Consider the following 23144-nt stretch of genomic DNA (forward strand, 5'->3'; position numbering starts at 1 on the left):
CACCCCAAATCCTCCAAAATCCCCCAAATCCCCCCCCCAAATCCCATCTGGGGCACCCCAAATCCCCCCACAACCCCCTCAAGACCCCAAATTCCCCCCAAACCCCCCCAAATTTTTGGGGTGCGGGGGCCTTACCTGCCGGCGCCCCTACTCCTCCCCCTTCCCCTGCTTTTGGGGGGGCCCCTCGGGGTCCTCTGGGACCCCCCCAGGCTCTTGGGGGCCCTCGGGGGTCTCCGGGGGGGTCTCGGGGGGTCCCCGGGGGGGTTTCAGTCCCCAAAAGCAGACGGGAAAAGGGGGGGCCCCGCTGGGGGGACCACCATGGTTCCATCGCTGGGGGGGCTGTGAGGGAAAAGGTGGGGGTCAGCACCCCAATTTTTTGGGGGTGGGGACCCCAAATAGGGCCCTAAAAGGGTTTTGGGGGGGGGGAGTGGGCACAAAAATTTGTAGTGGGGGAGCCCGAAAATGATTGAAAAGGGGGGAAAAACCCCAAAAGTTACTGGGGGGGGGGGGGGGATGAACGGGGAGATCCCAAAAATTTCAGTGGGGAGACCCCAAAAACTTAAATTGCGGGAGCCCCAAAAAATTGAACGGGGAGAATTCCCTAAAAAAATAATAAATAGGGAGAATCCCGCCCAAAAAAAGTTAAATTGGGGGAAATTGCCCCAAAAAACTTACATTTGGAGAGCCCAAAAAAACTTAAATGGGGAGTATCCCCCTTAAAAAACTTAAATGGGGGGAAATCCCCCAAAAATCTTACGTTGGGAGACCCCAAAAAGTCCTAAATGGGAAGGAAACACCCAAAAAACCTTAAATGGGGGGAAATTGCCCCAAAAGCTTACGTTGAGAGACCCCAAAAGCCTTAAATAGGGGAAATCCCCCTAAAAAAACTTAAATGGGGGGAAATTGCCCCAAAAATCTTAAATAGGGAGACCCCCAAAAACTTTAAATGGGAGGAAATCCCCCAAAAATTTATGTTGGGAGACCCCCAAAAATCCTAAATGGGGAGGAAACCCCCAAAAAACCTCAAATGGGGGGAAATTGCCCCGAAAAACTACATTTGGAGACCCCCCCATAAAAACTAAGATGGGGGAAATCCCCCCCCCAAATGTTAAATAGGGCAAATAATCCCCCAAAATTTTGGGGGGAGACCCCCAAAAAACGCGATTTTGGGGACCCAAAAAACCCTTCCCCCTTACCCGCTTCCTGGCGGCCTCGCAGCCTCCGTCCTCGTGGCCTTCCTCCCGGCCTCCTCCTCCTCCTCCTCCTCCGGCCTCCAATTTGGGGTCCCCCCCGCTTCGGGGTCCCCCCCTTACTTCCTCCTCCTCCTCCTCCTCCTCCTCCTCTTCCTCCTCATGCCGGAGGCTGCCGGCCTCCGAATCCGAATCATCCTCCGAGCCTCCGCCCTCGTCCTCCGAGCCTTCCTCCTCCTCCTCTTCCTCCTCCTCCTCCTCCTCCTCGTCCTCGTCCTCCTCCTCCTCCTCCTCATTTTTGGCCCCCCCCCCCAAAATTCGGGCCTCCCTCCCCCCGATTTGGGCCTCCCCTCCCCCATTTCGGGCCTCCCCCCCTCCTCCCTTCAGCCTCCCCTCGCCCTTCGGCCTCCGCCCTCCACCCCGGAGGCCGCCGGCCTCCTCCAGCCTCTCCCGGCAGAGGGGGCAAGAATTTGGGGGGGGGCCCCCCCGGTGGCCCCCCCCCAAAATCGGCCTCCCGCAGCCTTCGCACCGCTGCCGCCGGCCTCCGTGGTGGAGGCCCCGGCGGGGCGGAGGCCGGGGCCGAGCCAAAGCCCGGCGGCAAACGGGGCACTGGCGGCGGGGGGAGGCCGGGGGGAGGCCCGGGGGAGGCCGGCCTCCGGGTTCTCCGGGGGGCACGCGGCGGCGGTGCCGCCGCCGCTGGGGCCGGGGCGGCGGGTGAGGAGGAGGAGGTGGGCGGAGGCCGGGTGGGGGGTGGAGGTCATCGGTTGGGGGGTGGAGGACGTCGGTTGGGGGTTGGAGGTCATCAGTTGGAGGTTGGAGGTCATCAATTGGGGGTTGGAGGTCATCAGTTGGGTGGTAGAGGCCGGTTGGGTGGTGGAGGACGTCGGTTGGGGGGTGGAGGTCATCAGTTGGGTGGTGGAGGACGTCGGTTGGGGGTTGGAGATCATCAGATAGGTGGTGGAGGTCATCAGTTGGGGTTGGAGGTCATCGGTTGGGTGGTAGAGGCCGGTTGGGTGGTGGAGGACGTCGGTTGGGGGTTGGAAGTCATCGGTTGGGTGGTGGAGGACGTCGGCTGGGGGTTGGAGGTCATCAGCTGGGGGTTGGAGGTCATCAATTGACGGTTGGAGGACGTCAGTTGGGGGTTGGAGGTCTTCAGCTGGCTGTTGGAGGTCATCAGTTGGGTGGTAGAGGCCAGTTGGGTGGTGGAGGACATCAGTTGAGTGGTGGAGGACATCAGTTGGACGTTGGTGGAGGTCAGGTGGGTGGCGGAGGCGGTTGGGTGGATGGTGGAGGTCATCAGCTGGGCGCTGGAGGTCATCACTTGGGGGTTGGAGGTCATCGGTTGGGTGGTGGAGGCCGGTTGGATGGTGGAGGTCACCGGTTGGGGGGTGGAGGACATCGGTTGGGGGGTGGAGGACGTCAGTTGAGTGTTGAAGGTCATCAGTCGGGTGGTGGAGGGCATCAGTTGGACGTTGGAGGCCATCGGTTGGGCGTTGGAGGTCGGTTGGGTGGTGGAGGACATCGGCTGGATGTTGGTGGAGGTCATTTGGGTGTTGGTGGAGGTCGGTTGGGTGCAGGAGGTCATCAGCTGGGCATTGGAGGACATCATTTGGGCGTTGGGGGTCATCAGTTGGGTGGTGGAGGTCAGTTGGGCGGTGGAGGACATCGGTTGGACGTTGGTGGATGTCGTTTGGGTGTTGAAGATGGGTTGGACGTTGGAGATCAGGTGGGTTTTGGAGGTCGGTTGGGGGTTGGAGGTCATCCGTTGGGTGGTGGAGGTCATCAGTTGGGTGGTGGAGGTCAGTTGGGGGTTGGAGGACGTCGGTTGGGTGGTGGAGGTCATCGGTTGGGCGTTGGAGGCCATCCCTTGGGTGTTGGTGGACATCGGTTGGGTGGTGGACATCAGTTGGGCGTTGGAGGACATCAGTTGGGCGCTGGAGGACTTCAGTTGGGCGTTGGCCAACGGTTGGGTGCTGGTAGAGAGCATTTGGGCGTTGTTGGCCATCGGTTGGGCGTTGTTGGCCATCAGTTGGCCACCGTTGGCCATCGGTTGGCCACTGTTGGCCATCGGTTGGCCACTGTTGGTCATCACTTGGGTGTTGGAGGACATCGGTTGGGCATTGGCCATCAGTTGACCACTGTTGGCCATTGATTGGACGTTGTTGGCCATCAGTTGGGTGTTGTTGGCCATCGTTGGGCCACTGTTGGCCATCGTTGGGCCACTGCTGGTCATCGTTTGGCCACTGTTGGCCATCGTTTGGCCACTGTTGGCCATCGTTGGGCCAGTATTGGCCATCAGTTGAGCGTTGGAGGACATCGGTTGAGCGTTGGCCATCCGTTGACCACAGTTGTCCACCGTTGGGCCACTATTGGCCATCGTTTGACCACTGCTGGCCATCGATTGGGCGTTGTTGGCCATCGGTTGGCCACTATTGGTCATCAGTTGGGCGTTGGAGGACATCGGGTGGGCGTTGGCCATCGATTGGACCTTGTTGGCCATCGTTGGGCCACTGTTGGCCGTCGGTTGACCGCTGTTGGCCATCGTTGGGCCACTGTTGGCCATCGGTTGACCACTGTTGGCCATCGGTTGGGCGTTGGCCATTGGTTGGACCTTGTTGGCCATCGTTGGGCCACTGTTGGCCGTCGGTTGACCGCTGTTGGCCATCGTTGGGCCACTGTTGGCCATCGGTTGACCGCTATTGATCATCGATTGGGCATCGTTGGCCATCGATTGGGCGCTGCTGGCCACCGCTTGGGCGTTGCCGACCACCACGAGCCCACCGTTGGCCACCAGCTGAGCACCGTTGGCCACCGCTTGGGCGCTCTTGGCCACCACTTGCCCACCGGCCACCGCCGCCCCTCTCCCGCCCTCCGCTGCCTCGCACCCTCCGCGCCGCGTGCCGGCGCCGCCCTCCGGCCCCGCCGGCCCCGCGGCGGGAGGCCGTGGGCCGGCGCTGGCCACCCGCAACCCGTCGGTAGCCACCCGGGGGCCGTCGGTGGCCACCTGGGGGTTCTTCTCGCGGTGCCGGTGCAGGTGGACCTTGAGGTTGCCGCGGGTGGTGAAGCGGTTGCCGCAGACGCCGCAGCCGTAGGGCCGCTCGCCGGTGTGCGAGCGCAGGTGGATCTGGCGGGCGCTCTCGCTGCCGAAGCCCTTCCCGCACACCCCGCAGCCGTGCCGCGGGACCCCCGAATCCCCCCCCGAAAAATTCGGGGGGCGCCCGGGGGGCGCCGCCGCTTCCCCCGGCCCCGTCACGGCGTTGGGCGCCCGCCCGCGGGCGGCCGGCGCGAGGCGGTAGGGCGCGGCGAAGAAAACGGCGGCGCGTTCGGCTTTGGGGGGGAAAAAAAGGGAAAAAGGCTTTGGCCGAGGGGGCGGCGGGGGGTTTTTTGCGGGGGGGGTGGGTTTTGGGGGGTCCCGGCGCCCCCAAAAGGAGGAGGTGGCGGCAAATCTCCTCGGTCAGCTGCATCTGGCGGAGCTGGCGCTGCCGCAGCACCCGCAGCTCCTCCAGCAGGAGGGGGATGTCGAGGTTTGGGGCGGAAAAGGGGGATTTGGGGGGTTGGGGGGGGCGGGGCGGGGGGCGGCGGCGGCGGCGGCGGGGGGCAGCGGCGGCGGCGGGGGTCCGGTTCGGGTGGCATCGCCGCGGGGGGCCCCGAGGAGGAGGAGGAGGAGGAGGAGGAGGTGGAGGAAGGCTCCTTGGCGGCGGGGCGGCGGGGGGCCGGGGAGGCTGCGGGGAGAGAAAGAGAACCGAATTAGCGGTGTTTTACCCCAAAATAAACGCCACCCCCCCCACACGGCACAAGCACGGCCCGAAGCGGATTTCCCAACCCGGGAGATGCAAAATCGCTGAGATTGCGCCCCAAATTGCTGAGATTGTGCCCCAAAACGCTGAGATTGTGCCAAAATTGCTGATGTTTTGCCCCAAATCGTCGATGTTTTGCCCCAAATCGTCGATGTTTTGCCCCAAATCGCTAATTCACACCTAAAATTGCTGAGATTGTGCCCCAAATTGCTGAGATTGTGCCAAAATTGCTGATATTGTGCCAAAATTGCTGATATTTTGCCCCAAATCGTCGATGTTTTGCCCCAAATCGCTAATTCACACCTAAAATTGCTGAGATTGTGACAAAAATTGCTGGTATTTTCCCCAGAATTGCTGATTCACACCTAAAATTGCTGAGATTGTGCCCCAAATTGCTGAGATTGTGCCAAAATTGCTGATATTGTGCCAAAATTGCTGATATTTTGCCCCAAATCGTCGATGTTTTGCCCCAAATCGCTAATTCACACCTAAAATTGCTGAGATTGTGCCCCAAATTGCTGAGATTGTGCCAAAATTGCTGATATTGTGCCAAAATTGCTGATATTTTGCCCCAAATCGTCAATGTTTTGCCCCAAATCGCTAATTCACACCTAAAATTGCTGAGATTGTGACAAAAATTGCTGGTATTTTCCCCAGAATTGCTGATTCACACCTAAAATTGCTGAGATTGTGCCAAAATTGCTGATATTGTGCCCAAAATTGCTGATATTGTGCCCAAATTCTCTGGCATTGCACTCCAAAGTGCTGAAATTGTGCCAAAATTGCTGAGATTGTGCCCAAAACCGTTGATACTTTGCCCAAAATTGCTGATTCACACTTAAAATTGCTGATATTGTGCCCGAAATTGCTGGTTCAGCCTAAAATTGCTGATATTGTGCCCCAAATTGCTGAGATTGTGCCCAAATTCTCTGATATTGCACTCCAAAGTGCTGAAATTGTGCCACAACTGCTGATATTTTGCCCAAAATTGCTGATATTTTCCCCAAAATTGCTGATTCACACCTAAAATTGCTGTTATTGTGCCAAAAATTGCTGAGATTGTGCCCCAAAACGCTGATATTGTGCCAAAATTGCTGATATTTTGCCCAAAATCGTTGGTATTTTCCCCAAAATTGCTGATTCACACCCAAAATTGCTGAAATTGTGCCCAAAATTGCTGATATTGTGCCCAAAACCGTTGATACTTTGCCCAAAATTGCTGACTCACTCTTAAAATTGCTGATATTGTGCCAAAAATTGCTGAAATTGTGCGAAAATTGCTGATATTTTGCCCAAAATCGTTGATATTTTGCCCAAAATCGCTAATTCACACCTAAAATTGCTGATATTGTACCCCAAATTGCTGATATTTTCCCCAGAATTGCTGATTCACACCTAAAATTGCTGAAATTGTGCCCAAAATTGCTGATATTGTGCCCAAAACCGTTGATACTTTGCCCAAAATTGCTGACTCACTCTTAAAATTGCTGATATTGTGCCAAAAAATGCTGAAATTGTGCGAAAATTGCTGATATTTTGCCCAAAATCGTTGATACTTTGCCCAAAATCGCTAATTCACACCTAAAATTGCTGATATTGTACCCCAAATTGCTGATATTTTCCCAAAATTGCTGATTCACACCTAAAATTGCTGAAATTGTGCCCAAAATTGCTGATATTGTGCCCAAAATTGCTGATTCACACTTAAAACTGCTGATATTGTGCCATAAATTGCCGATACTGTGCCCAAAATTGCTGATATTTTCCCCAAAATTGCTGATTCACACCTAAAATTGCTGTTATTGTGCCAAAAATTGCTGAGATTGTGCCCCAAAACGCTGATATTGTGCCAAAATTGCTGATATTTTGCCCAAAATCGTTGGTATTTTCCCCAAAATTGCTGATTCACACCCAAAATTGCTGAAATTGTGCCCAAAATTGCTGATATTGTGCCCAAAACCGTTGATACTTTGCCCAAAATTGCTGACTCACTCTTAAAATTGCTGATATTGTGCCAAAAATTGCTGAAATTGTGCGAAAATTGCTGATATTTTGCCCAAAATCGTTGATATTTTGCCCAAAATCGCTAATTCACACCTAAAATTGCTGATATTGTACCCCAAATTGCTGATATTTTCCCCAGAATTGCTGATTCACACCTAAAATTGCTGAAATTGTGCCCAAAATTGCTGATATTGTGCCCAAAACCGTTGATACTTTGCCCAAAATTGCTGACTCACTCTTAAAATTGCTGATATTGTGCCAAAAAATGCTGAAATTGTGCGAAAATTGCTGATATTTTGCCCAAAATCGTTGATACTTTGCCCAAAATCGCTAATTCACACCTAAAATTGCTGATATTGTACCCCAAATTGCTGATATTTTCCCCAAAATTGCTGATTCACACCTAAAATTGCTGAAATTGTGCCCAAAATTGCTGATATTGTGCCCAAAATTGCTGATTCACACTTAAAACTGCTGATATTGTGCCATAAATTGCCGATACTGTGCCCAAAATTGCTGATATTTTCCCCAAAATTGCTGATTCACACCTAAAATTGCTGAAATTGCACCCAAAATTGCTGATATTGTGCCCAAAGTTGCTGAAATTGCACGCAAAACTCCTGAAACTGTGCCCAAAACTGCTGGTATTGCACCCAAACCTGATGAAATTCCTCCCAGAATTGCTGACTCAGGCCTAAAATTGCTGATATCGCCCCCAGAATTGCTGATTCACACCCAAAATTGCTGAAATTGCACCCCAAATTCCTGCAATTGGACCCAAAATTCCAGAAATTGCACCCTAAACCCCGGATATCGCCCCCAAAATCGCAGCTTTTGCACCCAAAATTCTCCCCCCTAACCCTAAATTATGTTCAAGGATTTTCTACCCTCAAAATCTCTAAAATTACCCCCAAAATCACCCCAATAAACAATCCCCCCCCCGAACCCCCCAAATCCCCGTTCTTCACCCCAAAATCCTCTCCCCCTCCCCATAAAGATCTCCCCCCTGAGAGGCCCCAAAATCCTCATTATTCACCCCAAAATCAACTCACATTCCAAATAGTTTCCCCCCCCAAAGCCCCTAAATCCCTGTTTTTCACCCCAAAATCTCCTCCCCATAAACAATTTCCTAACAGCAAAACCCCCGAAATCCACGTTATTCACCCCAAAATCAACTCCCCTTCCCCATAAATGATTTCTCCCCTCAAAGCCCCCAAAATCAGCGTTATTCACCCCAAAATATTTCCCCCTTCCAAATAACCATTCCCCTCCTGCAGAACCCCCAAAATCCACATTTTTCACCACAAAATCGATTCCCCCCACCCCAGAGGCCCCCAAATCCCCTTTATTCACCCCAAAATCAATTCCCCGTCCCCGTCAACAATTTCTCCCCCTGCAAAACCTCCCAAATCCGCATTTTTCACCTCAAAATTGATTCCCCTTCAAAATAAATGATTCTTCCCCTCCCCAGCAGCCCCAAAATCCCCCTTATTCACCCCAAAATCGATTCCCCTTCCCCATAAAAAATTTTCCCACCCCAGAGGCCCCAAAATCCCCCTTATCCACCCCAAAATCGATTCCCCCTCCCCATAGCCAATTTCCCCCCCTCAAAGCCCCCCAAATCCCCGTTATTCACCCCAAAATGAATCCCCCCTCCCACTAAACAACCCCCCCGTGCAAAACTTCCCCCAAATCCCCATTTTTCACCCCAAAACCCAGCCCCAAGCACGGACAGGCCCCTCGTCCGTCACCCACCTCCCGGCTCGGCCATGGCACCCCCCCCCCCCCCCCGAAAAAGTGACGTCATGATGATGTCACTGACGGGGGGGGGGGGGTCCTGAGGGGGGTTTGGGGGAATTTTGGGGGATTTGGGGCGGATTTTTGGGGTGGATTTTAGGGGATTTGGGCAGGTTTGAGGGGGGGCTTAAGGGGTTTTGGGGGGGTCCTGGGGAGTTTTTGGGGCAATTTTTAGGGGGTTTGGGGAGTTTTGGGGGGTTTTAAGGGGGTCTTGAAAATGTTGGAGGGGGTCTTAGTTATTTTTTGGGGGGGGGTTAGGGGGATTTGGGGGAGTTTTGGGGGCTTTTGGGGGAGATCCTGACAGGTTTTTGTTATTTTGGGGGGTCTTAAGTTTTTTTTAGGGGGTTCTCTGTGGATTTGGGGTAGTTTGGGGGTCTTTTGGGGGAGATCCTGACAGGATTTTGTTGTTTTTGGGGGGTCCTATGTGGATTTGGGTGAGTTTTGGGGTCTTTTATGGGAGATCCTGACAGGATTTTGTTATTTTGGGGAGTTTTGGATGGTTTTAAGAGTTTTTTTGGGGGGGTTCTGTGTGGATTTGGGGGAGTTTTGGGGTCTTTTGGGGTGGATCCTGACAGGATTTTGTTATTTTGAGGGAGTTTAGGGGGGTCTTCAGGGGTTTGGGGGGGTTCTGTACGGATTTGGGGGAGTTTTGGGGGGTTTTGGGGTGGATCCTGACAGGATTTTCTTATTCTGGGAGAGTTTTGGGGTCTTTTAGGGGAGATCCTGACAGGATTTTGTTATTTTTTGAGGGTTTTGGAGGATCCTGAAGATATTTTGAGGTGTTCCTAAGTTTTTTTGACGGGTGTGGGGGGGTCCCGATGCTTTCTGAGCTCACCCCACAACTTTTTTGGGGCATTTTTACCAACTTTTCCCCCCCACACCCCCTCACCCATTCGGGGTCCCCAACCCCATTTCCCGGCCCCACAACACGCGGGGGACCCCGAAGGACACCCCCAACCCCTCCACCCCCCAAAACCCCCCAAAAATCCTCTCAAAACCCCCCAGGAAACACCGCCCCCCCCACCCACCGTGTCGGAGCGGCTGAGGCCGGCGCTGCTTGCGGCGAGGCATCGGGGGGGGGGGGGGCACAAGGCCGGCGGGGGGGCCACCCCGCTGTCCCCAACCCCGGCCCCTCCGGGACACGCCCCCCCCTTTTTTTTTTTCCCTTAAAATTCCTTTATTTGCCCTTTTTCCCTCAGCTTTTGTCCCTTTTAACCCTTTCCTTCCCTACTCCCCCCCCCCCTCCCGCAGTCCCCAATGGGCTCGGCGGCCCCCGGGGCGGTTGCTAAGGGAAACGGCGCCGTTGCTATGGGAACGGCGCCGTCGCTAGGGGAGGACGGCGTTGTTGCTAGGGGCGGTGCGCTGTTGCTAGGGGGCGGTGCGCCGTTGCCAGGGGGCGTCGCGTCGTTGCTAGGGGGAGGGACGCGGTTGCTAGGGGTGGAACGCGGTTGCTAGGGGAGGAACGCGGTTGCTAGGGGAAACGGCACGCCTCCTGGCCGCACCACCTACGAGTGCGGCAGGGCCAATCAGAGCGCGTTGCTAGGTAGATTAAAGGCTTCGGGATGCCCTCTATGCAAACGCTACGGTGGCTCAGAGTGGCCAAAAGACCTCGGAGTGCGTTCGCTGCCGGTTGGGCTTGTCATGCCTCCCAGTATGGCCCAGTATGACCCAGTATGGCCCAGTAAAGCTTCTGCGGCTGGTTATAGGGTAATATTGCCTCCCAGTATAGCCCAGTATGGCCCCAGTAAGCCTCCTGCCGCTAGTTATAGGGTATGGCTGTCTCCCAGTATAGCCCAGTATGGCCCAGTATATCCCACTATGCCCCAGTAAGGCTCGTGCAGCTGGTTATGTGGTACAGATGCCTCCCAGTATGGCCCAGTATATCCCAGTATGGCCCAGTAAGCCTCCTGCAGCAGTGTAGGGGGTGTTTGGTGTCCCCCAGTATGGCCCAGTATAGTCCAGTATGCCCCAGTAAGCCTCCTGCAGCTGGTTATGGGGTACAGATGCCTCCCAGTATGGCCCAGTAAGCCTCCAGCAGCAGAGTATGGGGTGTTTGGGGTCTCCCAGTATGGCCCAGTATATCCCAGTATGGCCCGGTATATCCCAGTGTGGCCCAGTAAGCCTCGTGCAGCTGGTTATGGGGTACAGATGCCTCCCAGTATGGCCCAGTAAGCCTCCAGCAGCAGAGTATGGGGTGTTTGGGGTCTCCCAGTATGGCCCAGTATATCCCAGTGTGGCCCAGTAAGCCTCCTGCAGCTGGTTATGGGGTACAGATGCCTCCCAGTATGGCCCAGTAAGCCTCCAGCAGCAGAGTATGGGGTGTTTGGGGTCTCCCAGTATGGCCCAGTATATCCCAGTGTGGCCCAGTAAGCCTCCTGCAGCTGGTTATGGGGTACAGATGCCTCCCAGTATGGCCCAGTAAGCCTCCAGCAGCAGAGTATGGGGTGTTTGGGGTCTCCCAGTATGGCCCAGTATATCCCAGTGTGGCCCAGTAAGCCTCCTGCAGCTGGTTATGGGGTACAGATGCCTCCCAGTATGGCCCAGTAAGCCTCCAGCAGCAGAGTATGGGGTGTTTGGGGTCTCCCAGTATGGCCCAGTATATCCCAGTATGGCCCGGTATATCCCAGTGTGGCCCAGTAAGCCTCGTGCAGCTGGTTATGGGGTACAGATGCCTCCCAGTATGGCCCAGTAAGCCTCCAGCAGCAGAGTATGGGGTGTTTGGGGTCTCCCAGTATGGCCCAGTATATCCCAGTGTGGCCCAGTAAGCCTCCTGCAGCTGGTTATGGGGTACAGATGCCTCCCAGTATGGCCCAGTAAGCCTCCAGCAGCAGAGTATGGGGTGTTTGGGGTCTCCCAGTATGGCCCAGTATATCCCAGTATGGCCCGGTATATCCCAGTGTGGCCCAGTAAGCCTCGTGCAGCTGGTTATGGGGTACAGATGCCTCCCAGTATGGCCCAGTAAGCCTCCAGCAGCAGAGTATGGGGTGTTTGGGGTCTCCCAGTATGGCCCAGTATATCCCAGTGTGGCCCAGTAAGCCTCCTGCAGCTGGTTATGGGGTACAGATGCCTCCCAGTATGGCCCAGTAAGCCTCCAGCAGCAGAGTATGGGGTGTTTGGGGTCTCCCAGTATGGCCCAGTATATCCCAGTATGGCCCGGTATATCCCAGTGTGGCCCAGTAAGCCTCCTGCAGCAGGGTATGGGGTGTTTGGGGTCTCCCAGTACGTCCCAGTACGTCCCAGTATGAACCAGTCCACCCCACAACTCCCCTGGGCTTCACTTGCCAGTGGCGCGAAAAAAGAGCCCGAAATGGTCAAATTCCTATTTTTAACCTTATTTTTTTCCCCCTATTTTTAACCTTTATTGTTGTTTTTGAGTTTCTCCTCCCCCCTCGGGGGCAGTGTTTTGGGCTAAAACTGGGTGTTTTTGGCCAAAAGCAGCTGCCCCAGGCAAATGAGGCCTTTTGGGGAAAAAAACAGGCGGTTTGGGTTAAAAATAGTGCTGAAAATCCCGGGTTGTTTTTCTCAGAATTTTATGTTTTGGTTGTTTTCAATTAAATTTTAGTTATTTTACCGAATTTGGTAAAATGTTGGGTATCTAATATAACAGAAATCTAAAAATAATAGAACTAATAGAATTAATAATATAATTATTAATAGAATTATTATTAATAATAATTAATAAATATATAAAGTAATAATTTATAAATGTAAACACAATTTTATTTAAAAATATTAATAAAAATATAATAATAAAGAAGGGCTTTTTCTGTGAAAAACGCTAATAAGAGCAAAAACATTTATTAAAATATGAAAAATAATGTTAATAAAAAGTATTTGTAAAATGTAACAAGGAAATGAAATGCATTATAAAAATATTAAAAAGTATTTCTGATAAGATAATTTAAATTGTTAAAAATATAATGTTTTATCATCTAAGATGATAAAATAATAATAATTATAATGAAATTAATAATAAAATAATTCGAGCAAAATCAAGAAAAATAGCAGCTTTTGGGGTAAAAATAGCATTAATGTCGAATATAATACTAATGAAATTTCTAATAATTGGTGCATTTCTAATTAAATGAGCAATAAATAATATATAATAATATAATCAATATCAATAAAAAGATCATATAATTCTATAAATATATATATAATTTTCATATATATATATCATATAATTTTTAATCAATTTCATTATTTTTAATAAATTTTATTTTTATTTAATTTTATTTTATTTAAAATAGAATAAATTATAAACATTATATAGATATTATAATATTATAATATAATATATAATATTATATAAAAATATATATGATAGATACATGTATAATGGTAAAAATAAAATGAATATAGATATAAATATATGAATATGAATATGAATATAAATATAAATATATTAATAAATATAAATATAAATATAAATATAGATTTATAAGATTTATTTATACTAAAAATCAGAATAAATAGCACCTACTGCTAATAATAGTGGTATTTTTACTAATAATTGTCATGTATTTCTAATAAAATAATGATAATATTAATCAAAATCAAGATAATAGCAAAAAGGTCGTGTTTCTTTAAAAAAACAATAAAGATAAATTAAAAAAAAAGATAAATAAAAATAAAAATAAATAAATAAATAAAATAAATAAAAAATAAATAAAAATAAAAAAGATAAATAAAAAAACAATAAAGATAAATAAATAAGAAAAAGTACAATTAAAAAGTCCGTGTTTCCAATAATTGTCATAATACCCAAATAGCGACAATTTTATTTTTTTATTCAAAAATATTTTGAATAAAATAAGAATTCTAAGACATCCCTTATTTCCGCTGAAATTATTTACGAGGAAATACATTAATAAAATTAATAAATTTTAATAATAAATTTAAAAGTATGATAGCACCAATTTCTGATAAAATCGGATTAAATTTTTCTAATATTTCTAATAATACTAAATCTAATAAAATAGAAATAACATTTCTAATATTATCATTCTATTTCTATTATTTCATTAATAATCATAATAATTAATAATGATAATGGGATTATTTCTAATATAATGAAAGCAATGATTTCTTAAAAATAATAAATTAATAAGCGGTATTTCTAATAGTTTTAAAATAGCGAGTATTTCTTGAAATTAATAACAAAAGAGGTATTTCTAGTAATAATATCAAAATGTGTATTTCTTAAAAATAATAAAACACTTATTTCTAATAATGACAATTTTTAAATAGTCATTTCTTCAAAAATAATAATAATTTCTAATAATAATTTTAAGGTAGCAAATATTTCATATGAAATAACAATAAAATACATAAATAAAAATAAACATTTTGTAAGACATTGGCAATTATGAGATAAAATGGTAAATAAAATAATATAAATATAAATATAAATGGTAAATAAAATAATAAAAATAAATTCGAATAAAATAATACAATTAAATTCGAATAAAACAATAAAAATAAACCCAAATAAAATAATTAAAAAATCAAATTAAAAAAATAATTCAAATAAAATAATAAAAATACCACTTTTTAAGCAAAATTAACCAAAACCAGAAGAATCTGGGCCCTGAGGTGAGTTTTTGAGCTCGTCGCCTCCTTCTGAGGCCCGCCCGCGCCGTGGCCCCATTTTTCTGTCATTTCTCCCCAATTTGGGGTTTCCCCATCGCGCAGGTGCCCAGCCCGAAAATAGCCAGAATCGAAGCCGAAAGACCCAAAAATGCTTTTTTTTTTTTGCACATTTCTTATTTTTTTGCCAGCTGGGTGCTTAGAAATAAATCCATTCCCCCCCCCGAAAGTTGCAATTTTCGTTAAATTTCTATTTTTTTTTCCCAGGCACCTGCTAATTACGTTTTTCCCAACTTCCCCCGGAATTTGGGGTGATTACTCGATATTCGGTAAATTCGGAGCGTATCATTTCCGATACTTTCCTGCCCACCTAAATTGCAGGATTTTGGTTAAAAATAGGATTGGGGCACTTTTTAATTAAACTAGTTGTAATTAAAAGTAGTTGTAATTAATCGTAATTAAATGGAAATCTAAATGCTGATGTAATTAAATAAAATTAAATATATTTATCAGTATTCTTATCATAAGATATATTTGTAATAAAATATATTTTTAATCGAATATATTTATACTCGAATATACTCTTAATTAAGCTCCTTAATAGGCAAAGCTATTATTAATTTGATTGATAATTAGATTTATAATTATTTTATAATTATAATTACAATTTATAATTTATTATATAGTATATATGCTATATAATAATACTATAATAATACTATATAATAATACTATATAGTATATATAGTATATATTGAATATATATAATTTATAAAAATATAATCATTTAAAAAGTATTTAAAAGCTAACAATTATAAAAGCTAATTTAAATATGTTATAATTCAATATATAGGTAATTTATGTTTAATTTATATATTATATTTATAACTTAATATACCTCTAATTAAAATAATTTATAATTAAGCTATATTTCAATTAATTCATCATTATTGCAGATTTAATTAACTATAATTCAGTGCCTTTATAGTTTAACATATATATAAAAATTAATGTTTTTAATTGTTGATAATTCCATGTATTGCGAATTAAGTGTAGATATAATCAAACCCTTTTAATTAAATACATCGATTAATTTTTATAATTACACATCATTAATTATATATGATTAATTATATATTTAAGTATACATATTAATTATATTCAATTACATTTATATTTAATTGTGATTTTTAATTATGTTTTTAATTAACCGTGTTTAAAATTAAATACTTCTGGCTGCCAAGTCAACCCTGACATGCACCTGCTGTGCCGGAGGCGGGGTGGGGTGGGGCTCATTTGCATATGCAAACGAGGGTGCCCCGCACTGCACGCAAACGAGGGGGGTGGGGCTTGCGTGTATGCAAATGAGGGGAGCTTTGAAGGGTGGTGGTGGACCCACGGCGGGACCACAGAGTCCTCCAGCCCCATAGTGTGACCATAGTGTCCTCCAGCCCCATAGCAGTGCCCATAGGGTCCTCCAGCCCCATAGCGGTGACCACGGGGTCCTCCAGTCCCATAGCGGTGACCATAGGGTCCCCCAGCCCCATAGCGGTGACCACGGGGTCCTCCAGCCCCATAGCGGTGTCCATGGTGTCCTCCGACCCCATAGTGATCCTCCATGGAGGCCTTCAGCCCCATAACAGCGCTCATGGTGTCCACCAACCCCATAGAGGTCCTCCATGGAGTCCTCCAGCCCCATAGCGGTGCCCGTAGAGTCCTCCAGCCCCACATAGACTCCTCCAACCCCAAAGTTCTGCCCATAAGGTCCTCCAGCCCCATAGCAGAGATATGAGAGGAGGAGGATGTCCTCAAAGTCCCAGAGGAACCAACGACGGTCGGTGCGGCCTGCTGTAGGCCTCTACCTTCACCTCACCCCGTCCAATACCCGTGACCTTCGAGTCCCTTCTCGGGCAGGTCAGGGGCTCCCTGACCTGGGAGCCCAAATTCCCTTCGCTGAGCTGAAATTCCCTTCATTAAACCCAAACTCCCTTCACTGAAACCAAATTCTCTTCATTAAACCCAAATTCCCTTCATTAAACCTAAATTCCCTTCACTGAACCCAAATTCTCTTCACTGAGCCCAAATTCCCCTAATTAAACCCAAATTTCCTTCACTGAACCCAAATTCCCTTCACTGAGCCCAAATCCCCTTCACTGAGCCCAAACTCCCTTCTCCAACCCCAAATCCCCTTCCCTGAGCCCAAATTCCCTTCCCTGAGCCCAAATTCCCTTCACTGATCCCAAATTCCCTTCATTGAGCCCAAATTCCCTACTCCGACCCCAAATTCCCTTCACTGAACCCAAATTCCTTTCACTGAGCCCAAATCCCCTTTATTAAACCCAAATTCCCTACATTGAACCCAAATTCCCTTCACTAATACCCATGAATTTTGGCCCGTATGTTGACTTTTTAGGCAAATATGCAGATGTCTTTGCTTTGGACACGTTGTTTTTGTTTTTTTGTTTTTTTGCCAAAATACACGCAGATTTCGTCCCTTTACGGTTCTTTCTTGCAGCAGCCACCGCAGAATGGGTTGAGTCTGCCCAGATTCGGCTCCAGCTGGGCCTTTTTATGTTCACCCAGCGATCGTTGGGCGGTGACTCTGCTCCTCCAGGTTGCCCCAGGGCTGCGGGCGGCCGAGACGTTGGACGAGTCCGGAGGGGGCCTCGTGAAGCCCGGGGGGTCCCTGACCCTGGTCTGCAAGGCCTCCGGATACACCTTCGGCGACTACTACATGGGATGGATGCGACAGGCGCCCGGGAAGGCGCTCGAATACGTCGCAAGTATTAACAGCGGTGGTAGTAGCACATACTACGCGTCGGCGGTGAAGGGACGCTTCACCATCTCCAGGAACAACGGGCAGAGCACGGCCACCCTGCAGATGAACAGCCTCAAGGCCGAAGACACCGCCACCTACTACTGCGCGAAAGGTGCTGGTGGTTATGCTGCTCCTGGTGCTGCTGAGATTGCTGGTGCTGCTGGTGCTCGTGCTGCTGGTGCTGCTGGTGCTGCTCCTTGTGGTGCTGGTCATGATGATGGTGCTGGAGATGTTAATACTGTCAGCCATCAACACCACCAGCACTACAACCACTCCAAGCACTACCAGCATAAGCTTTCGCGCAGTAGTAGGTGGCGGTGTCTTCGGCCTTGAGGCTGTTCATCTGCAGGGTGGCCGTGCTCTGCCCGTTGTTCCTGGAGATGGTGAAGCGCCCCTTCACTGCCGGCGCGTAGACTGTGGTACTACCACTGCTGCTAATATGCACGACCTCCTCGAGCCCCTTCCCAGGTGCCTGTCGCACCCATGCCATGTTGTAGCTGCTGAAGGTGAAGCCGGAGGCCTTGCAGACCAGGGTCAGGGACCCCCCGGGCTTCACGAGGCCCCCTCCGGACTCGTCCAACGTCTCGGCCGCCCGCAGCCCTGGGGAGGAAGGACAGAGAGCGGTGGGCTCAGCCGCACGGCACGGGCCCCCGCACGGCCGTGGGGAGCCGGGGCCGCCGGCAGCCTCCGCGGGACCGGGCCCTACCTGGGACGGCGGCCAGGAGGAGGAGGAGGAGGGCGAAGGCGTGAGGCCGAGGACTCATGGTGGGCAGGGGAAGGGGGCGCCGGGTGCTGTGGGGATGCTGGGGACGGGCGCATTTGAAGGCGCCCTGAGGGGCATTCATCGCCTTTCCTCCTTGGGGTATTTCATTGCCTTGAGTTATTTCATAATAACTCAGCTGAGCCCACCGCTCTCTGTCCTTCCTCCCCAGGGCTGCGGGCGGCCGAGACGTTGGACGAGTCCGGAGGGGGCCGTGTGAGTCCTGGGGCGTCCCTGACCCTGGTCTGCAAGGGCTCCGGATACACCTTCAGCAGCTTCGGCATGGCATGGATCCGACAGGCGCCCGGGAAGGCGCTCGAGTTGGTGGCGAGTGTTAACAGCGAGGGTGGTAGCACATGGTACTTGCCGGCGGTGCAGGGACGCTTCACCCTCTCCAGGAACGACGGGCAGAGCACGCTCACCCTGCAGATGAACAGCCTCAAGGCCAGACCCCAAACAGCCTCAAGGCCGAAGACACCGCCACCTACTACTGCGCGAGAGCTGCTCACGGTAGTTATGGTTATGCTGCTGAGATTGCTGGTGCTGCTGCTGCTGGTGCTGGGGCTGCTGGTGATGTTCATGATGGTCCCGGTGATGCTAATGGTGTTGGGATCTTAATGGTGTTGGTGATGTTAATTCTGTTGGCGATGGTGATGTTGATGAAGGTGTTCATGCTGTTGATGATGGTCTCGGTGATCTTAATGGTGCTGGTGATGCTGACAGTTACATATTCGAGCACTATCACCACTCCAACCACTACCACCATACTCACCATGTCTACCATCACGAAGATGGTGCTGGTGCTGGTCTTCATGATGTTGATGATGGTGCTGGAGATGTTAATATTGTCAGCCGTCAACACTACCAGCACTACCACCACACCAACCACTACCAGCGGATCTGGTACCATCATCAGCATCACGAAGACCATCACCGACACCATCATCATGACCAGCACCACAACCAATGTCACCAGCAGCACCAGCACCAGCAGCACCATCAGTCTCATCAGCACCACAACCACTACCAGCACATTTCGCGCAGTAGTAGGTGGCGGTGTCTTCGGCCTTGAGGCTGTTCATCTGCAGGGTGGCCGTGCTCTGCCCGTTGTTCCTGGAGATGGTGAAGCGTCCCTGCACCGCTGACGCGCAGCCTGTCCAACTACTATCGCTGGTAATATCCGCGACGTATTCAAGCGCTTTCCCGGGCGCCTGTCGGATCCATCCCATGCTGAAGCTGCTGAAGGTGTATCCAGAGCCCTTGCAGACCAGGGTCAGGGACGCCCCAGGACTCACACGGCCCCCTCCGGACTCGTCCAACGTTGCGGCCGCCCGCAGCCCTGGGGAGGAAGGACAGAGAGCGGTGGGCTCAGCCGCACGGCACGGGCCCCCGCACGGCCGTGGGGAGCCGGGGCCGCCGGCAGCCTCCGCGGGACCGGGCCCTACCTGGGACGGCGGCCAGGAGGAGGAGGAGGAGGGCGAAGGCGTGAGGACTCATGGTGGGCAGGGGAAGGGGGCGCCGGGTGCTGTGGGGATGCTGGGGATGGGCGCATTTGAACATGCCTGGATGGGCGTTCATCGCCTTTCCTCCTTGGGGTATTTCATTGCTCTGAGTTATTTCATAATAACTCAGCTGAGCCCACCGCTCTCTGTCCTTCCTCCCCAGGGCTGCGGGCGGCCGAGACGTTGGACGAGTCCGGAGGGGGCCGTGTGAGTCCTGGGGGGTCCCTGACCCTGGTCTGCAAGGGCTCCGGATACACCTTCAGCAGCTTCGGCATGGCATGGATCCGACAGGCGCCCGGGAAGGCGCTCGAGTTGGTGGCGAGTGTTAACAGCGAGGGTGGTAGCACATGGTACTTGCCGGCGGTGCAGGGACGCTTCACCATCTCCAGGAGCTACTGGTACAGCACGCTCACCCTGCAGATGAACAGCCTCAAGGCCGAAGACACCGCCACCTACTACTGTGCAAAATGTGCTTATACTGGTGGTATTTATGGTCATGCTGATCAGATTGGTGGTGCTGCTGGTGCTGCTGGCATTGTTCATGGCCCAGGGAAAGGCCCCGACACAACTCACCCCGGCCACCAGCAGGTTCTCCACCCGCAGCTCTTCTCACGCAGCGCTGGGCTCTGGGGTCGTCGCTCCTGAGGCTTTCCACCCATGAAGCCCTTAGGCTGACGGATGTCGCCCTGGGCTTCTGCAGGGCTGGGCCATCAAGGGCCCAAACCCTGCTGAACAAGCAGCAGCTGATGTTGGACGAGTCCGGAGGGGGCCTCGTGAAGCCTGGGGCGTCCCTGACCCTGGTCTGCAAGGCCTCCGGATACACCTTCAGCGACTACAGCATTTATTGGGTGCGACAGGCGCCCGGGAAGGGGTTCGAGGCAGTCGCAGTTATTAACAGTGATGGTACCACAAGATACGCGCCGGCGGTGCAGGGACGCTTCACCATCTCCAGGAACAACGGGCAGAGCACGCTCACCCTGCAGATGAACAGCCTCAAGGCCGAAGACACCGCCACCTACTACTGCGCGAGAGCTGCTCACGGTAGTTATGGTTATGCTGCTGAGATTGCTGGTGCTGCTGCTGCTGGTGCTGGGGCTGCTGGTGATGTCCATGATGGTCCCGGTGATGCTAATGGTGTTGGGATCTTAATGGTGTTGGTGATGTTAATTCTGTTGGCGATGGTGATGTTGATGAAGGTGTTCATGCTGTTGATGATGGTCTCGGTGATCTTAATGGTGCTGGTGATGCTGACAGTTACATATTCGAGCACTATCACCACTCCAACCACTACCACCATACTCACCATGTCTACCATCACGAAGATGGTGCTGGTGCTGGTCTTCATGATGTTGATGATGGTGCTGGAGATGTTAATATTGTCAGCCGTCAACACTACCAGCACTACCACCACACCAACCACTACCAGCGGATCTGGTACCATCATCAGCATCACGAAGACCATCACCGACACCATCATCATGACCAGCACCACAACCAATGTCACCAGCAGCACCAGCACCAGCAGCACCATCAGTCTCATCAGCACCACAACCACTACCAGCACATTTCGCGCAGTAGTAGGTGGCGGTGTCTTCGGCCTTGAGGCTGTTCATCTGCAGGGTGGCCGTGCTCTGCCCGTTGTTCCTGGAGATGGTGAAGTGTCCCTGCACCGCTGACGCGCAGCCTGTCCAACTACTATCGCTGGTAATATCCGCGACGTATTCAAGCGCTTTCCCGGGCGCCTGTCGGATCCATCCCATGCTGAAGCTGCTGAAGGTGTATCCAGAGCCCTTGCAGACCAGGGTCAGGGACGCCCCAGGACTCACACGGCCCCCTCCGGACTCGTCCAACGTCGCGGCCGCCCGCAGCCCTGGGGAGGAAGGACAGAGAGCGGTGGGCTCAGCCGCACGGCACGGGCCCCCGCACGGCCGTGGGGAGCCGGGGCCGCCGGCAGCCTCCGCGGGACCGGGCCCTACCTGGGACGGCGGCCAGGAGGAGGAGGAGGAGGGCGAAGGCGTGAGGACTCATGGTGGGTAGGGGAAGGGGGCGCCGGGTGCTGTGGGGATGCTGGGGACGGGCGTATTTGAAGGCACCCTGAGGGGCGTTCATCGCGTTTCCTCCTTGGGGTATTTCATTGCTCTGAGTTATTTCATAATAACTCAGCTGAGCCCACCGCTCTCTGTCCTTCCTCCCCAGGGCTGCGGGCGGCCGAGACGTTGGACGAGTCCGGAGGGGGCCTCGTGAAGCCCGGGGGGTCCCTGACCCTGGTCTGCAAGGGCTCCGGCTTCACCTTCAGCAGCTACGCCATGCAGTGGGTGCGACAGGCACCCGGGAAGGGGCTCGAGTGGGTCGCGGGTATTGATAGCTATGGTAGCACATACTACGCGTCGGCGGTGAAGGGACGCTTCACCATCTCCAAGAACAACGGGCAGAGCACGCTCACCCTGCAGATGAACAGCCTCAAGGCCGAAGACACCGCCACCTACTACTGCGCGAAAAGTGCTCGCAGTGGTTATGGTTATGCTGCTGATGGGACTGCTGGTGCTGCTGGTGCTGCTGCAGCCCGTACCGCTACCACCGCTGTAAATACCCACGATGAATTGTACTCTGATGGACACCCTGCCTGTGGGCAGGACAATTCTTGCCCAAGGCCTTTACAACACAGCACCTCTAGATCTGGTGCAAAAGAAACTGTGAAAGGGTAAAAGCGTATTCATAAAAATGTGAACAGTAAGACAATAAGAGGCAACATGTCCCTCTGTTTGCGGTGTCCCGAACATCTCCAGCTTCAGCAGCTACAACATGAACTGGGTGCGACAGGCACCTGGGAAGGGGCTCGAATACGTCGCACAAATTAGCTACGATGGTAGTGACACAGGCTACGCGCCAGCGGTGCAGGGACGCTTCACCATCTCCAGGAACAACGGGCAGAGCACGCTCACCCTGCAGATGAACAGCCTCAAGGCCGAAGACACCGCCACGTACTACTGCGCGAAAAGCGCTTACGGTGGTGGTGGTTGGGGTTATGCTGAACATATTGGTGGTGCTGGTGGTACTGGTGCTGCTCTTGATGTTGGTTGTGGTGCTGGTCATGATAATGGTGCTGGAGTCGTTAAGACTGTCAGCCATCAACAGCACCAGCACTATCACCACCCCAACCACTACCAGCATATCGTGCGCAGTAGTAGGTGGCGGTGTCTTCGGCCTTGAGGCTGTTCATCTGCAGGGTGAGCGTGCTCTGCCCGTTGTTCCTGGAGATGGTGAAGCATCCTGGCACCGCCGGCGCGTAGAATGTGCTACTACCATCCTTGCTAATATCTGCGACGTATTCAAGCCCCTTCCCAGGCGCCTGTCGCACCCATGCCATGAGGTAGCTGCTGAAGGTGAAGCCGGAGATGTTTGGGACTACCCAAGCACTGCAGCGAGGTCTGCTTTACCCACACTATTGGAACATTTTGCTCCAGAAATTAAGTATTTTCCCATTTGTGGCCACCCTTGCCCCAAATAGAAGGACGCATTGAATCTTATGCTTACTCTTGACCTCAGTATGGGCATGCTTTTGCCCTTTCATGGCTATTTTTGCCCCAAATACAGAGGTGTTTGGCTCTATATGCCCTCTTTGCCCCAAACATGAGCACTTGGCTCATTTTCAGGGGCACTGTGGCCCCACGATGGGGGTTCTTTGCC

At 50.8% G+C, this 23144-nt stretch overlaps 1 protein-coding gene and 5 gene segments (V, D, J or C); 4 read left to right on the plus strand and 2 right to left on the minus strand.

Annotated features, from left to right (window-relative positions):
- Window positions 1-15995: 15995 nt before the first annotated feature.
- Window positions 15996-17342, plus strand: LOC118261334 (Ig heavy chain V region 6.96-like; the record flags this gene model as incomplete). The annotated part of the segment is given in 2 exon segments: window positions 15996-16086; window positions 17002-17342. Coding segments are annotated over 2 exon segments (432 nt in total), but the record flags the coding sequence as incomplete, so codon positions are not given.
- A 94-nt stretch (window positions 17343-17436) lies between these two features.
- LOC118261335 (Ig heavy chain V region 914-like) lies at window positions 17437-17959 on the minus strand. The segment is given in 2 exon segments: window positions 17437-17795; window positions 17902-17959. Coding segments are annotated over 2 exon segments (417 nt in total).
- On the plus strand, window positions 17958-18458 carry LOC126913718 (Ig heavy chain V region 914-like; the record flags this gene model as incomplete). The annotated part of the segment is given in 2 exon segments: window positions 17958-17964; window positions 18128-18458. Coding segments are annotated over 2 exon segments (338 nt in total), but the record flags the coding sequence as incomplete, so codon positions are not given.
- A 74-nt stretch (window positions 18459-18532) lies between these two features.
- LOC118261336 (immunoglobulin mu heavy chain-like) lies at window positions 18533-19452 on the minus strand. The gene is made up of 3 exons (XM_050716805.1): window positions 19401-19452; window positions 18983-19294; window positions 18533-18855 (listed from the first exon to the last, which is right to left on the minus strand). The coding sequence occupies exons 1-3, from the start codon at window positions 19450-19452 to the stop codon at window positions 18533-18535; spliced, it is 687 nt and encodes a 228-aa protein (XP_050572762.1).
- A 61-nt stretch (window positions 19453-19513) lies between these two features.
- On the plus strand, window positions 19514-20102 carry LOC126913719 (Ig heavy chain V region 914-like). The segment is given in 2 exon segments: window positions 19514-19550; window positions 19621-20102. Coding segments are annotated over 2 exon segments (519 nt in total).
- A 1381-nt stretch (window positions 20103-21483) lies between these two features.
- The window catches only part of LOC118261339 (Ig mu chain C region-like), a 57180-nt gene continuing 55519 nt past the window's right edge, over window positions 21484-23144 (plus strand). Inside the window, 2 exon segments of the C gene segment in view lie at window positions 21484-21490; window positions 21621-21974. Of these exon segments, the coding sequence occupies window positions 21484-21490; window positions 21621-21974 (361 nt within the window).

The sequence above is a fragment of the Cygnus atratus genome, unplaced genomic scaffold (genome assembly GCF_013377495.2).
Source record: "Cygnus atratus isolate AKBS03 ecotype Queensland, Australia unplaced genomic scaffold, CAtr_DNAZoo_HiC_assembly HiC_scaffold_38, whole genome shotgun sequence".
Taxonomy (NCBI): domain Eukaryota; kingdom Metazoa; phylum Chordata; class Aves; order Anseriformes; family Anatidae; genus Cygnus; species Cygnus atratus.

Bases quoted from the DNA above. Each gene is read 5' to 3' on its own strand.
- LOC118261336 (XM_050716805.1), bottom strand. From the start codon at position 19,452: ATGAGTCCTCACGCCTTCGCCCTCCTCCTCCTCCTCCTGGCCGCCGTC. The intron at 19,295-19,400 runs GTAGGGCCCGGT...CTTCCTCCCCAG, and splicing joins CCTCCTGGCCGCCGTCCCAG to GGCTGCGGGCGGCCGCAACG. The intron at 18,856-18,982 runs GTAGTGGTTGTG...TGATGGTACCAG, and splicing joins CTACTGCGCGAAATGTGCTG to ATCCGCTGGTAGTGGTTGGT.